General features: G+C 36.9%; 2 protein-coding genes and 1 pseudogene across 3 annotated transcripts; all 3 read right to left on the minus strand.

The window, feature by feature from the left end:
• Positions 1-15,243: 15,243 nt before the first annotated feature.
• Positions 15,244-17,624, minus strand: LOC147556457 (rust resistance kinase Lr10-like). 2 transcript variants are annotated; one of them, XM_086664363.1, is made up of 3 exons: positions 17,361-17,624; positions 16,723-16,852; positions 15,244-16,475 (listed from the first exon to the last, which is right to left on the minus strand). In XM_086664363.1, exons 2-3 carry the CDS (start codon positions 16,787-16,789, stop codon positions 15,367-15,369), a joined length of 1,176 nt encoding a protein of 391 aa, XP_086520489.1. In that variant the 5' UTR covers positions 16,790-16,852; positions 17,361-17,624; the 3' UTR covers positions 15,244-15,366. The 2 variants fall into 2 exon arrangements, with proteins under 2 accessions (XP_086520489.1, XP_086520488.1); XM_086664362.1 differs by having other exon boundaries at positions 15,244-16,592.
• A 1,979-nt stretch (positions 17,625-19,603) lies between these two features.
• LOC147556458 (auxin-responsive protein SAUR50 pseudogene) lies at positions 19,604-22,484 on the minus strand (annotated as a pseudogene).
• A 138-nt stretch (positions 22,485-22,622) lies between these two features.
• Positions 22,623-27,310, minus strand: LOC147556459 (uncharacterized; the record flags this gene model as incomplete). The annotated part of the gene is made up of 2 exons (XM_086658645.1): positions 27,203-27,310; positions 22,623-23,435 (listed from the first exon to the last, which is right to left on the minus strand). Coding segments are annotated over exons 1-2 (921 nt in total), but the record flags the coding sequence as incomplete, so codon positions are not given.
• Between the last annotated feature and the right edge of the window lie 230 nt (positions 27,311-27,540).

Genomic DNA, 27,540 nt, shown 5'->3' on the forward strand with positions numbered 1-27,540 from the left:
TCTTGAATCTTCTTGTTTTCTTTTAGATCTAGGTTTCTAGAGTGAGAAAGGATTGAATCTAATAGTTTTGGGTTGATTTCACATGGTTTTGATTCTAATTCTTAGAGAGAGAAAGCTTCATTTAAGCTTTCATGGAGTTACACTATTTTGGGGAAGAAGATGAAATGGATATGGGGCAACCAAGATTTCAGATGGGGGAGCTAATATTTCATTACTAAGGGGACCCATATTTCTGCTATAGGGAGATCGGCTGCAACTACATGGTTTATATTTCCATCGACCATAGCTTTTGTGATCAAATCGAAAGGGGGATTCTCAAACTCTAGCTATTTAATTCTCTTCTTTCATTTGCTTTAATGTGAAATAACTCCATGGTTAGCTAATTATTTGTTGTCAAGGGTAAAAGATGATGTATTTCGATTAAGCGATGATGTATGTATGTTTGAATGTTTGATAATAAATCGATGCTCTTTTTATTTCGATTATCGTTTCTATCGTATTTTCATGTGTTTTGTCATGCACCTCACATAGTTAATAGATGAAGCGAAGTATTCGATATCGAGAGTAGTCTAACTCAAAATTTCATGTGTCTTGTCATGCACTTCACATAGTTAGGCGACTAGACAACACCTTCGATGACTCAGGTTTAACCGATTAGGACGTTTGTTTGACTAAGTATGATCAATGGATATACGTAGTTCTTATAGACTTCTATCTTAGGAGTCGAGCTTAGATTTTGCATCGACACATTCGATCGGACCGTACATAGTCGTAAGATTGCCCTTACGGATTCTTAGACCCTCAACACCTCTCTCACCCAACTCTCTTAGTCAATCTTATTCTCAACTCGCTCCCTCGCCTTTTTTACTCTTATAACCTACTCCCTCCGTCCCAAAAAGAATGACCTATTTTGAAAACCCAACTTATTAAGGGAACATCATTAATTGGTGTTTGACTTTCAAAAATAACATGATTTTTCCAATTGTATCCTCGTTAACTATTATAATTTACAATGAAAAAGTTGAACTTACCTTTAAATAAAGTTGTCATTAAATTTATAGTAGTGGGTATTATTGGAAAGAGCGGAAAGATTCTTTCTTTATTTTTAGAAATAGGACACTAAAATGGGACAATCCAAAATAGAAATTAGGTCATTCTTTTTGGGACTGAGGGAATAGTTAGTTTTACTTGCTTTATTCTTTTGTTGCTTATTCAATCAAAATCCCCATTTATCCTTTGTTCATTTCCTTTTTAGTCAAAGTTAACATTTGATATCTAGACCTACGGATAAGACCCATCGTTATTTGAACTACCTTCCTATCCTTGGATCGACTCCGGTTTTACCGGTTAATACTTGATACCTCCGCTTAGGTGTGCAACCTTTTTGGGTGCACCAAAAATTTGATGCACCCGAAAAGGTTGCACACCCAAGCGGAGGTATCAAGTAGTAACCGGTAAAACCGGAGTAGATCAATGCTACTGGAACTACGATTATCATCAAATGACAAATTCATACATGAAGGTGTGGTCATCCCAAACTCTTGTCGATAGTCTCGAAGACTCCTACGGGGTTGATTATCCTCATGCTCATAATCCCTAAAACCATATTCACGACGAGTCTCACCGACTCCATACATCCGTCGATATTCACCCATGGTCATCCTAGGTCGGTCAGACTCAACTCGCCTATTCCTATCACTAGTCGGACCATTCCTATATAAGTTTGAGTAGTCCTGATGACTTGTAGATGGTCGACTAGTGTTGGAAAGAGTTCGCATAAGGTCATTCTCATCAAATGACCAACTTGCCATGATCTCACAATAAGGATACTAACACACAATCGCAAAAATGGGAACAAACACTTATTGACTAAACAATCACACACAAGTAAAAAGGATGAGATAGAATGCGATACTATCAAGTGCTCCTCTCGTTTCGTTTGTCTTTCTTCTTAAGCTTCTCGAATCCTTCCTTTTCCTTCGCCTTTATGTCACTTTTGGCTCTTTTCTTGTAATGGTACCTAAAAGAAAATGAAATTAAGAAAGTACAAAATAAAATAAAGACATCTATGAAGCAAATAACACTAAACTAATGAACAAAACAACTAACGCTATCCAAACTACTAAACCTATCCCCGGCAGCGGCGCCAAAAACTTGATGCACCCGAAAAGGTTGCACACCCAAGCGGAGGTATTAAGTAGTAACCGGTAAAACTGGAGTCAATCCAAGGATAGGAAGGTAGTTCGAATAACGATGGGTCTTATCCGTAGGTCTAGATATCAAATGCTAACTTTGACTAAAAAGGAAAGGAACAAAGGATAAATGGGGATTTTGATTGAATAAGCAACAAAAGAATAAAGCAAGTAAAACTAACTAGGTTATCAAAGTAAAAAAGGCGAGGGAACGAGTTGAGAATAAGATTGACTAAGAGAGTTGGGTGAGAGAGGTGTTGAGGGTCTAAGAATCCGTAAGGGCGATCTTACGACTATGTACGGTCCGATCGAATGTGTCGATGCAAAATCTAAGCTCGACTCCTAAGATAGAAGTCTATAAGCACTACGTATATCCATTGATCATACTTAGTCAAACAAACGTCCTAATCGGTTAAACCCGAGTCATCGAAGGTGTTGTCTAGTCGCCTAACTATGTGAAGTGCATGACAAGACACATGAAATTTTGACTTAGACTACTATCGATATCGAATACTTCGCTTCATCTATTAACTATGTGAGGTGCATGACAAAACACATGAAAATACAATAGAAACGATAATTGAAATAAAAAGAGCATCGATTTATTATCAAACATACATACATCATCGCTTAACCGAAATACATCATCTTTTAGCCTTGACAACAAATAATTAGCTAACCATGGAGTTATTTCACATTAAAGCAAATGAAAGAAGAGAATTAAATAGCTAGAGTTTGAGAATCCCCCTTTCGATTTGATCGCAAAAGCTATGGTCGATGAAAATATAAACCATGTAGTTGCAGCCGATCTCCCTATAGCAGAAATATGGGCCCCCTTAGCAATGAAATATTAGCTCCCCCATCTGAAATCTTGGTTGCCCCATATCCATTTCATCTTGTTCCCCAAAATAGTGTAACTTCATGAAAGCTTAAATGAAGCTTTCTCTGTCTAAGAATTAGAATCAAAACCAAGTGAAATCAACCCAAAACTATTAGATTCAATCCTTTCTCACTCTAGAAACCTAGATCTAAAAGAAAACAAGAAGATTCAAGAAGAAATGGTGGTGGACAGATGAAGAAAAGATGAAGAAAAGTTGAAGAAAACAAAGGAATAGAAGGCTAGAAGAAAGGGGTTGAGGGGGGTTGCTTTGGCCGGACCAAACTTGCTTGTTTCCGGCCAAGCTGCTTGCCGGAAAGCTGCTGTCCGGCCAACAGTAGCTCTGGCCGAACAGCAGCTCGGCAAAGCTATAGCTTGGTCGGCCAAGCTTCTCTCTCACTCCTTTATTCTTTTCCTTTCTTCCCTCCTTCTCTTCTTCCCTTCCTCTTATTGCCTCTCTCTCTAACTCCCACCAAGAACACTCTCCAAAATCCTAGAAACTTGATTGAGAAGATGATAGAATGGCTGGCCTCTTTTGTTTCTCTATCCAAAAAGTCACTTTACCAAAATACCTTTGGGCTTAATCAAAGAGGGTGCCTTCAAGATCATCTTCATTTCTCTTATCTTCTCTTCTTTTTTATTTCTCTTTGTCATGGGCTTGGGCTTTGGTTGTCATTTAGAAACCAAGAGGTGCCTCCATATTATGTCTCTAATATCTAATTTTCTGAAAAGGATCAAAATGCCCTTTGGCTTCTTTCTTCGATAACTTGTCCGTCCTAACTCGGATTTGACTTCCGTTTTCACCGTCGGACTCGTCCTTGACTCCACTTGTCATTTGATTTGATTGTAATTCTTTTATCTCATTTTGAGCACATGAAATGATAGAGACTAATGCTTCGTTTAATTCAAAATAACATGCTAAAGTCCAAAATAGGTACCTAACATGGAAAATACATAAAAGATTATTAAGAACACTCGAAAATGACTAATTAGGCTAAGTTAGGCGCTCCAAATGTGACATTTTCGTGTCACATCAAGATCCCCAAACTTAAATTTTTGCAAGTCCTCGAGCAAATAAAACAAAATAAAAGCCTAACTCACTTTCGGAGGCATCCCGGTTGCGTTTAGCGTATGCAACAAGCCTTTAAACCTCTAGGTTACCCCTAGAGGACGAGTGTTGTCTCGTGAGGGTTTCCATAGATGACACCCACAAACATCGAGTTTCAAATACACAAGGGTCCAATATCCAAATCATAGATAAGCATGGTTCATGTAGTAAAGGGTTTAAGCATGCCAACACATAATGGATCAAGTAAATGAGTTCATGTGAAAGCTAAAGGCCTCTTCACTAATGATCTTATCCTAGAATGCAAGTGTCATACCATAATGAGCAACATCTATGTTCCGAAGCGACAAAACCTTGATTCCTAGTTTAGTACATTTCGCCTCGACTTTGGTCTCACGGACATACACTCCAAATATGAAATCGCTCAAGAATGGTTCGCTCGTATGTGTGAGTGTGATCACTAACATGGACTCAACACATAAAAAGGGGTGAGGACAACAGTTTGGAACGAATGATCTTCGAAAAGGAATTAGCCACTAAATAGAGTGGGGAAGCTCACTCACCCTTCTCACCCATTCTACCCTATAAGAATGTCTTCTAAAGGTTAGCGGATACAAAAGATGGAATAATGATGGTGGATTCCCGAGAATGTCGACTTCTTCATTATAGAACTTCTCAAGCACTTCCACATTTGTTTCTTGCTCGAATACTTATTCATGAACATACACACAATCACACATATATACAATCACATCACTCACACAAAAGAGCTAACACATGCTCAAACATACGCATAAAGCACTTTTATTTCATTCTTGCTTTCTTTCTTTCTTTTTTCATATCACTTTTTCTTTTCTTTTTTTCTTTTTTTTTTCATTCATTTTTTTCTTTTTTCCTTTTTTTTTTTCTTTTCATAACACAAATACAATCAACCAAAACAAAAACAACACACAACTCTATTCTTGCAAACAACTTTTCATTTCATACTTGCTTTTGACATTCTTCCTTCTTTTCTTCTCATGTCTTCATTCACGGAATATAAGATGATAGATGGTGATGGAGTATCCGCCTCCCTCTAGTTGGCATTCTCATCGGGTTTCATGGACTACAAGGGCAAGGTTAATTCGCTATCCTAATGTCACTCCTAGTGGCTAAGAAAGTTGAGCACACGAGATCAAATGAGCTCTTTTAATGGTTACGAGGTTGAGTATCTCTTCATTCTACTCGGAGTTAGCGCGGAAGAGTACACTCGAAGGACATTTTAGGCTTTGTGCTCTCACATGGGGTAAGTCTCCACTAATGTCTACTCTAAGTCTCTTAGAGATTTCCTTCTTCGCTAAGATGCTACTCACATGGCACAAGACAAACACTCAAAGACTCGACTTTCATGCAAAGACCATTAACAATCACAAAACTCGTCAACTCGACACATATGCATCAACATTCTTAAAACTATCACTATAATCACATGCAAATCTACTCAAAATGTTCAAAAAAATTCAAAATTTTCAAATTTTGGCTAATTTGAACCCTTTTGTCTTTGAAACCCATGGTCATGCATTGGTTATGGTCAAATCCCCGCATCCCCATACTTAAAACTAACATTGTCCTCAATGTTCTAAGCATACACCCACCAAAAGATAAAGAAGCATATCAATTTAAAGAGAAGAGTGGAGAGATATTACCATGACCGAAGGAGATAAAAGATGATACTACCAAGACTCGTGTATAAAGAGGTTCCAAGTTGATGCCAAGCTCGCGCCATCCCCAAACTTGGAACAAACCACGCCTTAGAAGTAAAACATATAAGAAATGCTCCTAAAGTATCAACAAATATCATAAGAATGAAACACATAGAAACATGACCATATAAAATGACCACTCACGCGGGATCACTCGATTGCATTGAGCTATGCTATTAGCCTTTGTTTCTCTTGTTTTCACACAAGAGCACGAGTTATGTCTCGCGGAGGGTTTCCAAAGATGCTACCCACAAACATCAAAGGCCACCTTAATCGGCTAACGATCATAAAGTAACAAACGGAAGATTTGGGGATCAACCCAAAGAAAGCTATATACAAAAGCTAAAAGTCTCACAAAGATATCAATCGAAAGAAGTGCACGTGAGACAAAAACTGAAAAGAGGCCATCCCCAAACTTAGTGGATGCACTGTCCACTAAGTTAGCATAAATGTTAGGGGCGACGACTAAAAAGTCGTCAAAATGATCGACATATAAATGAAGGTCTAAGAAGTCAGTCGAAGGCAAATAATCAAACTCAAGCTTAGTGGATAAAACATCCACAAAGTCCCTAGACATGCTAGGGAAGACGTCCGAAGTGTCCCAAAAGGGGTCAACAACCGAGTCTGAGATCATGTGGAAGGTCGAACTAGACTCTAAGGGTAAGGCAGTATGCTCGGGGACCAAGTCAAGGTCCATAATTTCCTTAGTTAAATAATCCAACAAGCTATCCGCTATCTCTTCAACTACTATATTATCGACATCCTTAAAGGCATCGGGAGCCTCAAAGTCAGGCATAACACCTTCCATTCTACATAACCCATCCAAATAATCACAAGTGGTAAAAGTTGGAAAGTTTAACATCGTGTGATCCCGAAACTTTCTCATAGAGCTATCATCCTGAACATCAAAGTCTAGTGTAGTCTGATCATGGTGAGATGACAATGGTCGGGGGAGTGAGCAATATGTCTTCCTAAGTAAAATTAAGATTAGTATCTCAGGAAAACTTAAGGAGTGATAACTGAAAAAGCATGGTTGTGCTCCAATTGATCTAAATTTAATCATTTGTTTAGACAGTTGTCCTCTAGATCAAGAAAGTCTGAAAGGTATGACGTATCAGATGAAATACGATGTTACATGGGAATCGAGCATTGCACTTGTTCTAAGTACAAGTGGGAGACTGAAGGATATGTCCTTTCAGTCTGAAGGAGATGTCCTTCTAAAGGAGTATCTTTCGACCAAGATGACAATGCGCTCAGTTTGGCGAAATAGAAATACGATGACTTTATCCAGAAGATTATCTAGTCCGAACAAATTAGGGATCGTAGTGCTCAGCTAGAAGCCAACTACGATCGTCGGATCACTTCGGTAATTCGCGGCTAATATCGACTGGATCCTACAACGGGTTACACCAAAGAGTAGTAACTTGGTAAAAAAAGAATTGACTAGAGGAAACTAGACAAATGGATGGATTAGATCTAGTTTGATAAGCCCAAAAGGTTTTGAAAAAATCCGGACAAAGATATGAGGAACTAGGCCGGAAAGAAGGCCTGGACCAAAGGAGATCCCATATGTAATATTTCCTGGGCGACCACATTAAGGAATCCCAGATGGGACATCTGGAGTCTTGCTCAGAAAAGGTTTCTGAGTCTAATTTTTTCTGGAGATCTTATTTAAATACTAATTGGAGTATGACTCTCACTTTAGGGCTCTCTTTATAAGGACTCATGTTAGAAAGCAAAGATGTGGAATTTTCTCAAGAGAAAATCTATCTCTACAACATCAAGTAGAAAGTAGATTTTAGAGAAAAAGATCCCAACCTATTTATTTAGTCAAGGAAGAAGAGTTTTTCTTCTCAACCTTCTCATAAAGTCCTAGCTGACATTAAATAAGGGAGATTAAGTCAACTTGCTCGGGTGTCTCAAGTAGAGGAGCTACAATTTGGAGCTCTTTATCTTGGGGAAAAGGCATCGTATTTAGTTCGTGGGAAAGCGATCCATTTCGTTCATGTTTAGTTCTTGCATGTGATCCTTCAAATTAGTATTAGACGTATTAGACATTTGAGATTCCGTTAGAACACTAGGTGACACCATAACCCAACATATTTCTGTAAGATTTATTTTCACGTACAACAAATGAACCAAATATTTAACAAGAAGAATAACAAAACCATTAAAGTTCCAACAATCCATCCTCAATCCATACAAACTTGAGATATCTTATGATGGAAAAATCTTAATGATGAATATGTTGGTGTGAATTTTAATACTCATTTTTTAAATAATATGAGATTACATAACAACTAAAAGAAATTACAAGACCTAAACTACAAACTAAAACTACTACCACACTTTACTAAAATTACAAATTGAAACTAATATGATATTTTACTAAAACTACGACATTTTACCAAAATCTACAAATTGGAGCTAATACGACATTTTACTAAAACTACAACATTCTACGAAAACATTTTACCCAAAACTACAAGATAAACAAGCTCATTTTGCACTACGAAATGCTCTGATTGATCATCAATGGGAAAAAAAAGTCAATGATGAACATTATTGATTCTTCAATAAGTTGTTTACTTGGGCTTAATAGTACTGTAATGTCCCGAAAATCTGGAGTACACAAAATCGACACTCGGTGGATATGATAATTACCATACATCGATTATATGTTATTAAGGTATAAATAAAAATATGTAAGGTAGTTTATTTCGAATGTTTTAGTCAAATATTTAATTTTTGAGTTTTATTAATTAAGTAATTACAACTTTTACGCGACCAAGCACACAAAAAATAAACACTAATAATATTAAAAGAAAAAAATAACATGTGAAGGGGCTAAAAAAAAGAGGCACCCAAATGAAAAAAGAAAAAGGCCATATTTTTTTTGTAAATGTCAGCATACTTTAAGGGGTATGATTCTGTGTCTCGAACCCTTGACCTATACGGTGGAAACCAACTTGGTAACCACTCCAACCAAAGGTTGTTGATGAAAAAGGCCATATTTGACTGTCACTGTTCTCGGGTCTGGAAAATAATGGTGTTTTCCAGGGTCGTTGGAGATGCTCTTAGACCCAATTTTTTTAAAAAAGAATCTCAAATTGCAGTTGTTTATCTTTCTTCTTGAGAAGATTCCTCAACTATTTCCTTTGATTTTCTTGATCTGGCCATGATTAACAATGTCTTCAAAAATTTTCTCTCTACAAATTTTGTTAGCAATGAAGAAGAAGTCTAGGGTGCCTAGGGTTTATAGAAGAAAAAAAATGGAAGGACTAAACTAAAAAAAATCTGATTTTTAGAGGGTATGAGTCAAATATATTAGAGTAATTCCCCCTTGAAAACCGTTGTCCATATGAAATAGTTAAATACGAGGGTGTAACCCAGACCCTAGGGCGCAGACGGTACTTCTGAATGATACGCGAGGATGTGAATTTTTTTCTTTTGGATTAACATTGCAAATTGACAGAAAAAATAGACAAAAAGGAATAGTGTTCTGCTAAATCTATGGAAACTCCCAATGCAACAATTAGCAACAACTCATCTCTTAATATTTTCTGCATAAGGGATTTTAGTTGAAAGTGCAAGTTCAGGAATAAGTTTAAAATTAATTTCAGGGCCACCATGCATATCTTGATCCTCTTCATATGCCTTTAGAGCTTTAGCTTGGTTCCTCCTCATCTATTCCTCGATGTTCACAACTTCCCCATGGTTGGTCTTGATGTGCAGCTAGCTACCTACCGTACAAACGGGGTCAACACAAACCTGGGATAATCCCGCTGCAAAAACACAAACACAATATCCTCGATGTTCACAACTTCCCCATGGTTGGTCTTGATGTGCAGCTAGCTGCCTACAGTCCAAACGGGGTCAACACAAACTTGGGATAATCCCGCTGCAAAAACACAAACACAATATCCCTAGTAATTGTCTCAGACTACAGACTAACAAAAATAAGTTCAGACCATTATTATAGCCCACATTTCATATTCAAAAGCCAAAACTAATTATCAGTCATTATCAATGAAGGGCACATTATCAGTCATAAACCGTGCTCACAAGCCAAAACTAATTATCAGGCATTATCAATGAAGGGCACATTATCAGTCATAAACCGTGCTTAAATTCCTATAAAACAAACAAAATGAAAAAGTTTGCATTTAACAAAAATAAACCGTGAGTTTACAGTATAAACTAAAACGATTGAGTAAAACAACAGTCTTTGATGTATTGAAAGATGAAGATAGATAAACAACGATGAACTTAAGAAATAGATCAACATACATCTCGAGAGAGAAATTATCTAAAGAATAATTCCATGAAAAGTTTCACTCATTATATGCTTTGAGAAAAAGAACATAATCCAAGACACAATAGCAAATACTTCCAAATGAGTAAAGGTAATTAAATGGGAATTTAGATTTGAGTTATAAATGATCAGTTTGAAGTTACATTGAGCATAAATTCAATAATAGTGAAAAGAACTTTTCAATAACTAAGAGAAAAAGAGGTTGAATAAGAAAATATACAGATGGATACGAATGAGAAAGAACTTACCATGAAGAAGAGAGACAGACATGTGAAGAATACATAACAGTGAAGATGAAGCTACAAAATAATTAAAACACAAACTAAAAAATTAGAAAGATGAGATGTTATTCAAAAATGAAAATGAGAATGGGAAGAGCCTTGGTATAAAGCTAAAATCTTAAATCTTAATCATAGCTAAAACCCTTAATTTCTTTGAATTTTGACCCATCTATAACCCTAACTTTTTACAACTCTATTGTTTTTGGGATTGCTCTTCACAATTTATATTCTCTCATGAGCATTTCCTCATATAACTTTTGCTCGTTATTATCTCCAAAACAGAAAACATCAAATCTGGATTAAGCATTTTCACTATAAAACACAACTTCGAATTTGTTTTGTTCTCTTGACTAAATGTGGATTCACCATTTTAGATTAACATATCTTCAGTCTTCTCCCTAAACACAACTTCAAAGCTCTGTTACAAAGGTTTTCTTGAGATAGACGTAAAGATAGAGAGAGGGCAATCCTTGAGATTTCTGAATCTCATTCCAATTTTTACAAACTATTAAATTGTTGATTGAGTTATGATGATAACCTTTCAAATATTTTTTATAGACATAATTAACAATTTATCAAGAGATGCCTTGCCAGGCGATTGTCAAACATAGTTGGAGGCAGTAGAAGACTTGGCTTTACGCTAATCTGGTGCAAGGGATCTTGACTCTCGATATTCGTATTGCAGTCATAGGCGGAGCAAAAAAAACCTGTAAATCAAAAAGAAAATTATGGATAACCACAAACACATTCTTCACAGTTAACTTGTACAACACAAACACACATATCCGTCAAACAATGTTCCATACACTGAAATTAACATTTCAGATTTCTATACATATAAACAATGACAACAATATTCGAAATAGTAGATATTATATTACTACACAGAGAGTGATCCATGGGAGATAGAGATAGCTCAGAGGTTGTTCGAAATAGTATCGGAGTATTCATGAGATGTGAAGTTAGTCATAGTTCTTGCTGCATTTGTTGTTGATTATGGAGATTGCTGGTTAACTGAACAATGTTCCAAGACAAACGGGGTAGCTTGATCGATCCCTATTCTTAAGAACCTACCTGAAATATGGAGCAACAATAAGCAAAGTGCAATGGAAACAGAGATCATAAAAACCATAAATGAGCTTATCAAATCAGTTTGAAGTATAACACAGACAATCATGAAGTTTTTCTTAGCTTCCTTCTAGATAAATATTGCCCTAAATCAAAACCCTAAATCACCATTTATCAAAGCCCTAAAATGCATATTCAGTTAAATCAAATGACATCTTACTAACACCGTAAACAAAATGGGTTAAATCCGTTTTGGCTCCCGATTTGTCACCAACTCACCGTTTTGGCCCCTATAAGTGTCCGGCAGTTCGATTTGGGTCCCAATTTTCTGTTTGGCCCCCACATTTTTTATAAGCTTCTCCATTCTACCCTTATGGCAATTTCGTAATTTAATTGTTTTTCTTTCTTTTTGTCCGCCTCCCCTCAACGATTTCCACATCACCTGCCGCCACATCAGATTTCGCCGGAAAATGTCGTTGGAGAAGGTTGCGCGACCGGCATTTCCGGCGACTTTAATTTTTTTTTTATCTTCTTCCCCAACCTCCTTTCTCTTTCTATCTTTTTCCGCCGGCCACCACATAGCTGTTGGTTCAACCAAATACCGCCGGAAAGTTCCAGCCCAACCAAATCCCAATACCTACCAGTAAAACAAATCAATCAAATTTAATAAATTTGATTTAAAAAATTAAACTTCTTAACGAAGCCATTAACTGAAGCCATGCGGGTATCTTTGAAGAAAACATGTCCTCTTGAATATAAAAATTCTAACTTCCCATTTGGTATCTTTGAAGAAAACACCATCAGTGATTAATGAAGCCATTAAATGTCCAAGAGGAACAACAATAATTTGTTCTGAAATTGGTGTAATTGTTAATGGTGCTTTTCTAAACCAGAAAAACAGGATTGAAAATGATAGAAGAATACTCGGGCAGCTTTCAGAAACAATTTTGCGTCATATAACTGACAACATATTTAATTTCTTCCATCTTCAGACGAAATCTAATCATCAAAAAACATGTATTAATAACTTCGATCTAACACATCTAAAACAATCTTATATTAAAATTTCATAGATCCAGAGCGAGAACCTGGTTTGGAGAAGACGGATTTAAGATTTGTGGAAGTGCAGATCCAGAGTGAGAAAGGGTTTCTAGAAGAAGAAGAAAAAAACTAGTAGTTATGGGCGCGGCCTTATACTGTTAATGCTACTTGTTTGATTGGTAAATTTTCTTCTTCATAAATTGCAATGGGTTTTGATGATAAAGATGAGTAATCTTTATTTTCTTCTTTGATCCTATAACTGTAAAGATGAAAACAAACCGAAATTCTTAAATGGCCAAAAAAATTGGGATGAAGTTTTTAGAGAGAGAAAGTAATGAAACTTAGGCAGAGGAGATGTTTTCTGTTCTTGAGATTCCATTGTGTTGTAGCTAGAGAGAGAAAGAGAGATTCCATAGAATATTTAGAAAAAGGCAAGGGGTTTCCCAGACGAAGAGAACTCTGGATCTGGTATTTTCCAAACCCCAGATCCAGACGAGTTTCCGGCAAAGGATTTTCTTCGCCGGAACTCGAAAGGAAGAGGGAGAAGAGGGAAGGGAGGGAGATAGGGGAGGGAGAGAGAGAAGATGAGAGAGAGATGAAAGAGATGGAAGAGAAGAGAGATGAAAGGGAGGAGAGAGAAGAAAAACAGAGAAAGGAGGTTGGGAAGAAGATGAAAAAAAGTTAAAAATTAAAAGTCGCCGGAAAAAGTTATCAGGCGGCGACCTTCTCCGACGACATTTTCTGGCGAAATCTGATGTGACGGCAGGTGATGTGGAAATCGTTGAGGTGAGGTGGAAATCGTTGAGGTGGGGTGGACAAAGAGAAAGAAAAACAATTAAATTACGGAATTTCCATAAGGGTAGAATGGGGAAGCTTATAAAAAAATGTGGGGGCCAAACAGGAAATTGGGGCCAAATCGAACTGCCGGACACTTATAGGGGCCAAAACGGTGAGTTGGACACAAATCGGGGGCCAAAACGGTGAGTTGGACACAAATCGGGGGCCAAAACGGAATTAACTCTAACAATATTTAAACCCACGTAAACTACAATAATTGAGCTGCTTTAACTATTCATCAAAAACTATAACAAATCCAAGCAAAACTCATGTTCAAGATGTTTCTTGAAACCATACAACGGGTCGTGCGTGAGAGAGACGAACAAAGTGAAGAGAGATGAAGGGGAGAGTGCCTGAGATAGAAGAATGGGCTGGAAGGACCTGTTTGGGGGCATGGATTTTTTTTAAAAATGAAATCTCTGGATAGATGCTCCTTGTTATAATTTGAACCCGTGGATGATTTTTAACTATATCTAAGCCATCCATTTTTAAATGGTTAAATCCCGACCATGAAAGACAAAATTGTGAGGATAAATCTGAGCCTTTGGGAAGAGGATGAAAGATACCCTCTATATATATATATAGAGAGAGAGAGAGAGAAGAGAGGGAATATCCAGCGATGAGGAGAGATGGTTGAGGGTATTGAGTAAAAGAGGCAGAAGGGTTGGGAGGAGCTGAGGGGAAGGATTGTGTTACAGAGAGATGAATGGGAGAGTGCGCGAGATAGAAGAATGGGTTGGAAGGACCTGTTTGGGGGCATGGATTTTTTTTGAAATTGGAATCTCTGGATAGATACTCCTTGTTATAATTTGAACCCTTGGATGATTTTTAACTATATCTAAGCCATCCATTTTTAAAGGCCAGCGCTTTGAGGAAAGCTAAAAAGTTTCCGGGGTGTGAAGACTTAGTCAATTTTGTTTGACAATTTTATTTAGGGGAAAGCAAAATAGCTTCTCCACCTCACCTCTCTCTCTCCACCTCATCATCTTCTCCGTCGAAGGTCGTCGGCCGGAAAATTTTCCGGCCGGCGACCTTCAAACATTATTTTTTTTTTATCTCTCCCTCTAAAAAAAAAATTTTTTTGAAAAAAAAAATTAAAATCTCTCCTCTCTCTAGATCTGGTGAACCAGATCTAGGTCTGTTCGCAGACCTCATGAAGGTCTGCGAACAGACCTCTAATGGCCTGTTCGCATACCTCCATGAAGGTCTGCGAACAGGCCATTAAAGGTCTGTTCGCAGACCAGATCTGGTTCACCTGATCTAGAGAGAGAGAGGAGAGAGATATTTTAAAAAAAAAAAATTTACAGAGAGAGATTAAAAAAAAAACTTTTTTTTTTTTACGTTGAAGGTCGCCCGCCGGAAAAATTTTCTGCCCGGCAAACGTGTCGGAGAAGACAGATAAAGAGGTGAGGTGGGGAGAGAGAGGTGAGGTGGGGAGAGAGAGGTGAGGTGGAGAGAGAGTGAGGTGAGGTGGAGTGTTTTTTTTTATTTCCCCTTAAAATTTATTTCCCCGGAAAATTTGTAAAATTTTACATATTCCCTTTAAAATTTCACACCCCGAAAACTATTTAGCTTTCTCCAAAGCGCTGGCCTTTTTAAAATGGTTAAATCCCAACCATGGAAGACAAACTTGTGAGGATAAATCTGGGCCATTGGGAGGAGGGGAAAAGATACCCTCCTCCCTTATTATATAGAGATTAGAGTTCCCCTTAAAGATTCCCCTTAAATTTGACGCAAACTAAAATTTGGTTCCTTCCCTTCAACACTTGGAACATGAACAATAAGTAAGAGCTATGATGGGGAGTGAAAAGAGGAACAAGGATGTTACATAACTTGTTGCTCCTATGAAGCTTTCCCATAAAAAAAAAATGTATCTTCTTAAGTTTACAATTAGAATCTCCCAAATATGACCATATTGTACACAAATAACTAGCCAAAGGAAAAGAATCATAAAGTAGCAAGTTCTATCTCATATTTCTTCATGATTGGAGTTGAGTCACTTTCTGCAGTTGGAGTGTTTGAACTACTAGCATGGCCATCTCTGTTAGCCGGCAGTTCGATGCCCGCTGAATATAAGTAACTAAATGGGTTCGGTGGTGACGATATTCCCACCTCACCTTCCAACATCTTAACCACAGTACTCATGGAAGGTCTTGAATCAGGTGAATTTTGAACACACCACAATGCCACCATGAACATTCTCTCTGCTTTCTCCTTCTCCTCAATTCCAATCTCCATTATCAGGTTCTCTAATCTTCCTTTCTCAAATTCTTCCCAAGCTTTCTTTGGAAACCAATCTATGCTATCTACTTGATTAACATCAACATTTTTTCGTCTTCTAATAATCTCGAATAATAAAATCCCAAAGCTATAAACATCACATTTATGTGATATTGGATAAGTGTGTAACATACACTCCGGTGCAGAATAACCCGGAGTTCCCCGATATCTACTGAGAGATATATGAGTGTTGTCTCTATTGCAGAGTGTAGCAAGTCCAAAATCTGCAACTTTCGGCGAGAAATTCACATCAAGAAGAACATTACCTGGCTTTATATCATAGTGTATTATCCTCTGGCGGCACTCTTCATGTAAGTAAGCAAGTCCTTTAGCTGTTCCAATTGCAATCTCTTGTAGTTTTTCCCACTCGATTTTTGGTGTTTCGATACGAAACAAAAACTTGTCAAGAGACCCATTTTCCATATACTCATAAACCAAAGCACTTGTATGAAGATCAATACAGAATCCATATAATCTAACAAGATTAACATGGTATGTTTTTCCAATAGTTCCTACTTCTGCCATGAATTGCTCTTCAACTCTTTTATCTGAACTTTGGTTCAGAACTTTAACTGCAAATTTGATTCCATTCGGGAATTTTCCTTTATAGACCACTCCAAAACCGCCCGAACCCAATCTTTTTGAGTAATTCTTAGTATACCTATTTAGTTCTTGAGATGTGAATCTAATTGGTTTTTCTCTAGCCATGTCATTTAAAAATATCTCCATTGTTTCATCATCATCCTTCCAATTATGTGGCGAGTTCATGCTTGGTTCTGCAGTTGTATTGAATCTTCCTAAGAAATCATCTAATTTCGCTTTTCGTATACATTGAATGCAATAATATATGACCACTCCGATTAATAAAAATTGTAATAAACTCCCTATTATACCTGCACAAAACTAACAAGTTCGGATTGTTTTATAAATGGCAGAAAAAAAATATGATTGTTTTTCAGTAACAGTATCCTGCCTTTACTGTTCCCGTTGCCCAAAAAAAGAATTTTCGTGTTAAGTACTTACCAATAGCCACGATGCCCTTCATAGAGCTTATAAAGCTAGGGATAGGGTCTCTTGGTTCCGAGCTCATGTTCAAATTGTTCGTCTTCCTGTCTAAGTTGGAACTTTGTGCCTTCTGTGTGATGTTATTGATCTGCGAATAATGTCAAAAGTGAGACATTAAGTATTAGACAGACCTAAGTTCGAAATTTACAGTTTCTAAAAGATATCTTAAATATTCAATTTTTTTAGTGAAACTCTTGCTCTTGTCTGGCTACCCAGTCTACAACAATTGTTGCTTGAATTTGAAAGAACGACTTTTCCTTTAAGTTCTTTAGTTGGTTTTCGAAACAAAGAAAAGCCTAATTATAAACTTCAACAAACAAAAAAATTCTGCGTAGCCATAAAGATTTATTTGATCATCCCTTGTGAAGTAATAGACAATGAATTAACAAAACATAATCACCAAAATAGTCTAAATTAGAAGCTCAAACTATCAAAATTAGTAACCTTAAGATGGAAGTAATAGACATTAAATTAGACAATGAATTAATCAAAAATCAATTAAAAAAATAACCAAAATTACTAGCTCCATCTATCAAACTCAGTAACCCTAGAAGCAGAATCTTCAATCTATACAACTATAGAAGCAGAAGAAGAACCTTAGATAGGATTTCACTTCGAGTCTTTCATGTTAGAAAAGCTGAGAAATTAAGAAGGATTTCACTCTTATGATAGATTGATAGAGATTAGAGAGAGAGAGATAATGAACAAAACCGATCAAGTATGTAGGATTCAAGGCTCTCTCTCTCTCTCTCTCTCTCTCTCTCTGGGATTCCTCTCCGTTAGAAGTCAGAAGTTGACGAACACGGCTCTTTCTCTCTCTAGTCCATTTTTGTTTCAGGAATTAATTATATGGATGTGGTAAAATTCTAAATTTTTATATTTTATTTTGTATAGGCAACCACTTTGGGGGAAAGCAAAAAAAAATTTCGTGAAAGACGGCGGAAAACCAAAAAATACGATCCAAAGGTACCTTATCTTTCAACTCTCTCTTCTCCGGCCACCGGCGGCCGGCCGACGATCTCTCTCTCCCCTCTCTATCTCCTCTCTATCTCTTCTCTCTCCCCTCTCTCTCTTCTCTCTCTCCTCTCTTTCTTCTCTGCATCTCTGTTCTCCCTTTCTCTCTCTAAGTTCCGGCGAAGGGAATGGTCCCTTCGCCGGAACCCTTCGGCGAGGGAGATGGATGACCGGAGTTGTTGTCGCCGGAAATAGTGGTCGCCGGAGTTGATGTTGGTGAGAAGGAAGATGGTGGAAGAAGAAAATCAAAGGCAACACAAGAAGTGGGTAGTGTTTGGAGGAAACAAAAAAAATTTATCTCCACCCAAAACTTATTGCCCCAGAAACTTTGCTTATTTCCCCAAAACGCTGGCCTTTTGTATATTAGTTTTTTTTTTGAGGAAATACAAATAACATACAAATAAAAGTGTTACATCAGTACTCCCACACCACAACAAAGATGAGGGGTAAAAGAACATAACAACAAAGTTGTCCCTGGGACTAAACTTAAAAACTCCCCAATTCAAGGGGGTGAAACGCCAACTGCAAACCCGTGTGCCATTGAGTTGAATTCACGTGGACAGTAAGCCAGAGTTAGCTTCAGCTGACGCGTGCGGGCTCTGAGATCGTTGATTTCATCCATTAAACGCCACGGGATCGTAGGTTCGACGGCCGAGATTAACTCTAGTAAAACCCTAGAGTCACCTTCGATGATATAAAGCAAATCCCTCCTCTCTTCGGCCATTTCGACCGCCGACCGAAACCCTAACATCTCGCTGTGTAATGGCGAAATCGGCAAGAACTGATCTGTTTGAACATCTAGTATACTCCCCTTCTCATCTCTTGCTACTGCTGCGCAAGCAGCTCTGCTCTCTTTATAGGAGCCATCGAAGTTGATTTTGATAAAACCCATCGGTGGCGGACACCATCTATCTGTACTGGAGGAAAGGTTAGAGGAAATCGAGTTGAAGGTTAAAGAAGCATACCTTAGATCTTCGCATGTCAGCCACCAGCATCTGTTTAGATCCGGAATCTTATTTCGAAAGATAAGTTCATTCCTAGCTTTCCACCAGTTCCACATTAAAGTTGTAGTCTTATACCACTTGTATTCTTTATGATTCTGAGATTCGAGTATAATCTTGAGTCGATCTACTGGGTTTATACTCATATGGGTTTGGTTATCTTCTCCAGCCAGACTCAAAAGCTGTTTGAACATTGGACATTGTATATTAGTTGTTGTAGTTTGAAAGAATCAAATAAGATTTCTTGAACAAAATTCGTAGTGAAACAGGCAGTTATCAAAATTCCGAGGAAATTTACCTCTATTTTCTTCTATAAGCACCCGGTCAACTAACCTCGTGAAGTTTACCTCCATTTTCTTCTATCTTCTTCTTCTAAAACGGAAGTTTTTTTTTCTTCCAAAACAAAACTTAGGTAAGAGTGTACTACTACCAACAATGTCGACACCGACAACTATCGCCGGCAAATTGACACACCACTAGTGAGAAAGACAGAAACAACAAAGAATTAGTATTGATTTACTTAACCATGATCACTTTCCTCAAACTCTTACCAGGCACACACAAACACCACAAACTATAAGAAAAATCTCCCATGAATCTAACTAGATAATTAAGAATATACAGATGTTCATATCTGCTTTACAAATCCAAAGCCATTACAACATATAAAAAACCCTAATAAAGGGTTAAAAAAGACAAGAAGAAAAATGATCAAGAAGGAGAATTATTGAATGGGTTGATAAAGTTCAACTTAGTTTTCATCTTCATATTTATCAACTTCTCCAAACATACCAAATGTGGGTAAGTCATCATTAACATCATCATCATCTGAGAAGCATTGGAGCTAGAGATCGGAAAACGACTTCTTCGCAAGGAATAGTAAGACCCGTATCGTGATCAACTCCAAATTCGTCTTCAACTCTTTAAAGTAAAATTTGAAATTCAGGGTGAGTTAAGAAGGAAATTGGAACAATGAATCTACTTATATTTTTGCCAACATAGACTGCAAAATGACCTTTGGGTACATCAACAGGAAGATGTCGAATCTATGTGAGAATTGAGATGGAACATGAGTTAGAGAGGAAGAACTGCCATGAACTGGTTAGAGAGAGAAAATCGAATGGAAGTTTGGTCTGGTCCGTTAGGACGTTAGGTCTTTAAGTTGACTAGAGAATGCAATTATGAAGCGCATGACTTAGCACAATCAACTTAAGTCTATACTTGTTTCAACAAAAAAAAAAAAACTTAAGTTTATACTTTTGACAAATTCGAACATTTGCTCTTTTTCCAATTAGATCTTTACTTAAATTGTCCCTATTGTAAGTTGTAACAGCTATATTTTGTGGACTTATCATTATTTCTTTTAACGAAAGGTTTAATTTCAAAAGAAAAAAAAAATAACCGAACGAACTCCAACCCACGGTTAAATATATCCTCCCAGCCCAATTAAGGGAGGTTTGCTGTTTGGACTCCCTTTCTTATAAATGACTTGCTGTTTGGACTCCCTTTTTCCAGAGTTGCACTATGGACTCCCTTTTAAGGGAATCACCTGGGAATATTCCATTTTCAAAGTTATACTTTACAAAATTCCTAGTCTACCCTTATATAATTGATATTGCAATTGGGACCCCCCTGATTTATTTAACCTGTAGACCCGTTTGGACCCACTCAACCCGGGCTCTTCAATTTTAGCTTTACTTCTTAATTCATCTTCTTCCTCCATTTTCACTACACAAACCCTAAACACCTAATAGACGATGGCTGAAGATTGGGCATTAAGTGTCGGCTATATCAATCATGAAGAATCTCTCACTCCCTCTCTCCAAATTAATCAAGAAACACCAACAAAAAATGATTATAATTTCATGTGCTGAAGATCCAGACCCATACTTAGTTACTTTGAAGAATTGAAAACCCATTAAGAATATTGGATTGTACTTTGTTACTGTTTTTTGCTTACTAGCATTTTTATTTTACTTCGGTAATCAAGTTATAAACAGTGGCAATAGATCTATTGAGAAATCACAAAAGTGTAATTGGTTAAGAATCAATGAAGATGGTAATAGTGGGTTAGATATAGAATTTGGTTATGGAGGTGGAATTAGAATTGAAAGGTTTTTAAATGGAAGACCTGATAATTTTTCTAGAAGAAGGGTTTAGATGGTTAGAAAATGGGACACTGATAAGTTTTCTACTCACGGACAACCCAAAGACCTCAACTTGCCTTGGTACTTAGTTTTACTGCTTATTCATCTTCTTCTTCTTTAGTTATTAGTAATTTTTGTGGGTTGTTTCTATATTTCCATGCTTCATTTACATCACAGATTTCTGCAAAATAAAATTGATGTAGATTTCGGCGGAAGCGTAAAACTATTAGAATTCATCAAATAAACTAACAAGAAAACGATAATTAAATAACGATAAACTGAAATAAATATAAAAGAAGTTGCAATCAAGGGTGTTTGTAATTCAATTCAATGATCAACAAGATAGACCGGACTTCTCTTATATAGAGACTAGACTTTCCTAGATAAACTCGAATACGGAATAAGATAACTACTAAAGATTATATCCTTGATTGCTAGGACTCTAAACATGGAAATCTAAATAATAAACGGGAAACTATTCTAATTCGGAAATCTGGCCGTTAGGCCCATTAGTTGACTGGCCGAGAGGCCCACTCGATGGATGGCCGCCATCATACTCCCCCGCTGTGGAACAACTTGTCCCCAAGTTGGTGTCGTCAGTTATTGGTTCATCCTGATAAAACGAGTAGATATCGGCGACATTGAAGATGTTTGAAATGTTGGAATCTGGGGAAAAGTCAATAGTATACTCATTGTCGTTAATTTTGGGGAGGATCGTGAAGGCTATCCTTAATTCCCACTTTGAACGAACTTTGCATTGAATGCGCAAGCTGTCGAATATCAAGAAAGCGTCAACCTCATTCTCATTCTCGTATTGTAAGGAGGCTCGCAAAATTATTTGTAGGAAATACACAATGTCTAACAGACTAATGCCTCTCACGTCCTCTTGTAAACCACCCTGCAAAAACAAGTGCAATAGATTCCTTGAGAAACCACGAACTAGTGCAATGGTTTCTTGGTTACTCTTTAGTGGAGTTGCTTTAGAGTCTCAAAGGTTCCAGAAAATTATTTTCGGTATAAAAACGAAACCCCTCTTTTGATATTTCTGCTCGATGACTTGGTATTCGGTTTCCAAAACAGTCCTCAATGTTGCATTGAAGTTCATATCGCTAAACACGAACATCCCCCGTAACATCCATACAACCTGCAGTGTTCCCGTAACAACAATATCCGAAAACCGATCGAAAACCTTTTCGAAGTCATTTGAATACACCCAGTCCATATATCGAATGAAACTTGTCTTGGAACGTGAATCGTTGCCATTGATTAGGTGGAGTTGAGGATTACTACTAAATGTGCTAACCTTCCCTGTACATGGAACTCCATTCATATCTGGTAGTAGCAACCCGAATGCGACACAAACATCCATTGAAGTTCCTGACTTACCCCCTGACACAACACAACCGGCAATGTACTCCTTCAAATTGCAGCTTTTGAATACATCATCGAACATTATTCGCCATTGAAGCTCTGCAACTTCAGAATCTCCTTTAAAATCATCATCTTTGGACAATGATGTAATAATCTGGTGTAGTAATGGTGCTCCAGTAGCAAGGTTCTTATCAATCTGCATGGATTCAGTCAAACAAGGGTACAAAGATTTGTTCTTTACTTCAAATCCAGGGAGATCCTTCATGGGGGTATCAATGAGAGAGATAGTTATTGGGGTTGTGGTGGTGGTGGTAGCTCTGGATTTAGGTTTCCGAATTCTTTTCCCATTAGATAAAGTGGAATCATCACCTCCATTGTTAGATTGAGAAGCTTTTTTACTCTTAGCTTCTTCTTCACCCCAAATTTCTTTCATTAGATCATAACATCTAATGTCATGGGGTTTTGAAAAAACAGGATCACCACCTGATTTTCCCCTTTTGAAATTGTTTTGAAACTTCTTCTTCAACCTTTTAACCTTATTTGATAATTGAGCTACATTGACATTAAAGTGAAGATTTTTCTTGACATAATCAAGAAAATCAGGTAAATCAGAGTAAGCATCAATACCTTGTTTTTTGCAATCACTCATATGTTTGAGAATCACAATGTCATCATCTTCACTCCATAATCTAGCAAAAGGGTTGTTCTTCACTTCTTCTTGATGATCACCTTCTTCATCATCATCACCATCACCACCACTCACTTTCTTCTTCTTTCTCTTTGAATCTTTGTCTGATTTCTCAGACTCAAGTGGGCGTTTTACAGCGGCAGCAACATCACCATAATCACCGCTACCGCTAGGGTTTCGACGAGCTTCAGAAGGTTTTGATTTCTCAGGCAATTCTTCCTCATGTTTCTCTACAGAGAATTTTGACTTAGCGGCTTCTTCATCTTCCTCATCGTCTTCGTCCTCATCTTCATCTTCTCCATCCTCGCCTTCAGTTTCTTCTTCTCCTCCTTCAACTTCTTTCTTTTCTTCACTAACTTCTTCTTCCCCTTCTTCTTCTTCTTCCTCGGAAACTGAAGCTACAGGAGGGTTCTCAAGTAATGGAGAACGACATTTGGGGGCAAAGTGACACTTTCTGAGGAACAAGGAAGAAATCGGAAAACTAGTATCGTCGATTGGATTTCTGTTGAATCATTATCATCTGCTTCTTCATCGTTGGTGATGTTGTCCCGGTTTGGTAATGTTGTCACTGTTTCGGTGGTGATGTTGTCCCGGTTTGGTGTGAGATGTTGTTTCTGTGGTGGTGCTGTTATAGTGGGATGGTTGTTGTTGTTTCGGTGATGGTGCTGTCACGATATCGATGGTGGTGCTGTCACGGTTGGGTGGTAGTTGGTGTTTCGGTGGTGGTGCTGTCCTGGTTGGTCCGGTTATAGTTGTTTGTTCCTCTGTTAATGGTCTTAGTGTTAGAATTCGTCGGAACCAAGAAAACTCGAATGTGTTAGCCCGGCAATGATAGGTGGCGTCGACGTAAAAAATCCATGGTCTCCCAAAGATAAGATGACAATTATCTATGTCTACGACGTCACAACAAATTGAATCACGATAGTGAGAACCAATGGAGAACGAGAACGTGCATTGGGTTCGTACCGATAATTCTTTATGATTAGAAATCCAACCAATATTGTACGGGTTTGGGTGTTCGGTTGTAGGTAGGTGGAGAACATTGACAAGGCGTTGGGAAATCATGTTATCTTCGCTACCATTGTCTATGATGAAATCACAGACTTTGTTGTTAATTGTAAGTCGTGATTTGAAGACTTTATTTCTTTCCGGGTGATTTGTTGGTGAAAAAATTTCAGGATTTTGTAGGCTCATGATACCAGCTGATGTAGATTTCGGCGGAAGCGTAAAACTATTAGAATTCATCAAATAAACTAACAAGAAAACGATAATCAAATAACGATAAACTGAAATAAATATAAAAGAAGTTGCAATCAAGGGTTTTTGTAATTCAATTCAATGATCAACAAGATAGACCGGACTTCTCTTATATAGAGACTAGACTTTCCTAGATAAACTCGAATACGGAAATAAGATAACTACTAAAGATTATATCTTTGATTGCTAGGACTCTAAACATGGAAATCTAAATAATAAACGGGAAACTATTCTAATTCGAAAATCTGGCCGTTAGGCCCATTAGTTGACTGGCCGAGAGGCCCACTCGATGGATGGCCGCCATAAAAAATAACCAAGTCCAAGTGTGGAAGATGATGTAGCCCGATTTGCTTTTTAGAGCCTACATGGTCAGCCCGCGGGTCATATACTTGGGTTTAGTTAACTCGAGGGTTAACTACTTAGGTTGAGTTAAGGGTAAAATAGTATTTTCATCTCCTTTAAACTTTTGGGCTGTTATATTTAACATTTTTTTTTGAAAAAGAGAGTCCAAATTACAACTCTGAAAAAAGGAGTCCAAACAACAAGTCATTTATAAGAAAGGGAGTCCAAACAGCAAATACCCCCTCAATTAATAAATGTCCATCCATCCGATGACTGTACATTTTATATACAACTCAATTAATTTACCAATTAAGTGACAAACCAACTATCTATTCATTCTTTAAAAATACAAAAATAAGAACTGCCCATTCACCATAGTAACCAATAAAGTTATTTTAAAACCCTAATTCATAATTGTTTATGTTTAATTCAAAATTAACTTCTCTCTCCACATTCATACACTTGTTCAAACTCTAATTCCAACTCATTAGGAAACATAGAAGATACAAAAGTTATAAATTTTAATAGTCACATATCTTTTTTAAAGTCGTCACATTTTCATTTTTTTCTTAAAGACTAAATATGAATTTTTTTCGGTCTCATCTTATTTAAATTAGTTAAAGGTACGCGACATATTAACTTGAGATGTTTTCTTTAAATTCTTCGTAAACTAATTATACTATATATAAGGTTCCAAAACTGCGATGGAGAGATATTTTAAGCGAAAAACTATGGATGAATTAGTTATTTCCTTCTACTTAAATGTGCCCCCCACAACAAAAAATCCTGGCATCGCCAATGTAAGATAGTTTATTGCGTGTTTATCTTTAAACTCTAATTCAAAACTAATATCAACATTATTAAAACCATTAAATTGTAAATCCTACCCATTCAGGTGTTCAATTGCATTTTGATTAACATTTTCAATTCTTACCGGAATTTCTATTGAAACCGAAATTTAAACAACTTTCTGTTAACAATACTTAGTCTAAAAAAAATAAAATTTGAAATATTTTATTCATCATCCATATCTATCAAAATATACACCTAAATCGAAATTTCATTCCTTAGCTCTAAGACTCGGAAAAACAAATGCCCAATGTTATAGCGGGAAATTTGGCTTAAGACCCAATTTTAAACTTTTGTAAGTTAAAAAGACAAGTTATATTTTTTTTTTAATGAAAGCCTAAAATTTGTACTTTTTAAATTAAAACCCTAATATTTTTTGCAAAGTTGTCGCTAGCTGTTGCAAAGCTATGCAAAACTGTTGCAAGTTGTTGCTTTAACTTGTAAGTCTTTAGATTGTAATTCTTCTTCCATTTGTAAAATTGATATTTTACCACCACAAATTATGTCATTTCTCCTCTGTAAAACTATATAATGAAGTTTAATGAATCACACTCACCAATTTGAAAGAGTATGTACAAATTTCGAATGGTTAAGATTGGAGAGAGATAGTTAGGGGAAACATTTCTTAGAGGAAGAAGAATGGGAGTAGACCATATTTTATGATAGAGAAAAGAGAGCGAGAGAAAATTAGAAAGAAAAGTCTATGGTAGTTGAGAGAGAGGGTTCCGGGTGCAGGCATAGAGAAAGAGAGACAAAGAGAATATACGTGAATTTGGGTGAGATTTTCTCCTCGAGTTTTGGGTAATTAAAAAAGAACGAGGAACAAACTAGAACCACAAGATCTTCACGGTGTATCAATGCCTTGTAACAACTGAAGTAGATCGTAGTCGAATTCTCAAAACAAAACAAAAAAAATCTTATTTTATGGATATTAGGCTTCCACCGCGTCCGTAGTAGATGGAAGATGCATTCCCAAAAGAAAGTAGAGAGTAGAGAAAAAAATGGGATGGTGGATTGGTAGTTATGGTTTTTTATTAGAGGGAAGGGTTGTAATCGTCAGAAATTGGTAGTTTTTGCTTATTTTGCGAAAGGGGCAAACATAAGTATTGAGTGATGATTTTGGGACACGAAAAAGTTTTTTTTTTAGTTTGGGGCATGGACTAACTTTACCATTCAAAAAGTAACGGCGTCAAACAGTTATTAACGATAATTAAATCTTCCATTAGTCAAAAAATGTGATGTCCCAAACACCAGTTTTTTTGAATTTTTGATGCCCCAAATAATAATTTTTCAAATTCCGATGCCCCAAACACTAGTTTTTCAAATTCAGATGCCCCCGACACTATTTTTGTAATTTTTTTGGGGAAATATTCAAAATAAAAAGAATACGTTTGTAAAATATATATATATATATATATATATATATATATATATATATATATATATGAATAATTGTTTCTTTTAAAGTGACTTACAAAGTGATTACAATAGCATAGATACATCAAAGATGTGATAAACACGATAACTGCCGAAATTAAACTTTTTTGAAACAAGCAGACCTACAAAGCCTAACGAATGAAATGGTCTAAAGCCCACTTAACTACATTATTTATACCTTTTAATAACCCAAGTTCAATAAACCATGGATTTTACTTTCACCGGAAATCGAACCTAGGACCTCTAGAATTTTGGAGTTTATGTCAACACGATCCACAAGTTGGGCTACCAAGTGTTGACATATAAAATATATTTATATAAGCCTAACTCACTATTTCTGTCCAATGACCACCACCATTTTTCTCTTCACTCTCCCCCTCTTTATCTTTCTCACTATTTAAGCAAAGAGAAGAATTCCCTTCGTCAGAACCCTCCTTCATCTCAGACAAAGGGGAAGAGTATCAGCTGAAACTCTGTAACCCTTGAGGTTATTTCATACCCCTTTCACTCTCTCTTCCAACTATTTCGGAAGCTTGACGATAGCAGTGGAGTGTTGTCTGCGACGGCTGTTGCTAAGGAAAGACTCAAAGATCGAGTGACCCAACTTGATGGAAAGGTCGACCCTTTGGGCGGACAAGTGTAGACTATGGTAGAAAGGCTGGGTAATCAG

The sequence above is a fragment of the Eschscholzia californica genome, unplaced genomic scaffold (assembly GCF_041429995.1).
Source record: "Eschscholzia californica isolate CP2 unplaced genomic scaffold, dmEscCali1.0.p SCAF_2, whole genome shotgun sequence".
In the NCBI taxonomy this organism is placed as follows: domain Eukaryota; kingdom Viridiplantae; phylum Streptophyta; class Magnoliopsida; order Ranunculales; family Papaveraceae; genus Eschscholzia; species Eschscholzia californica.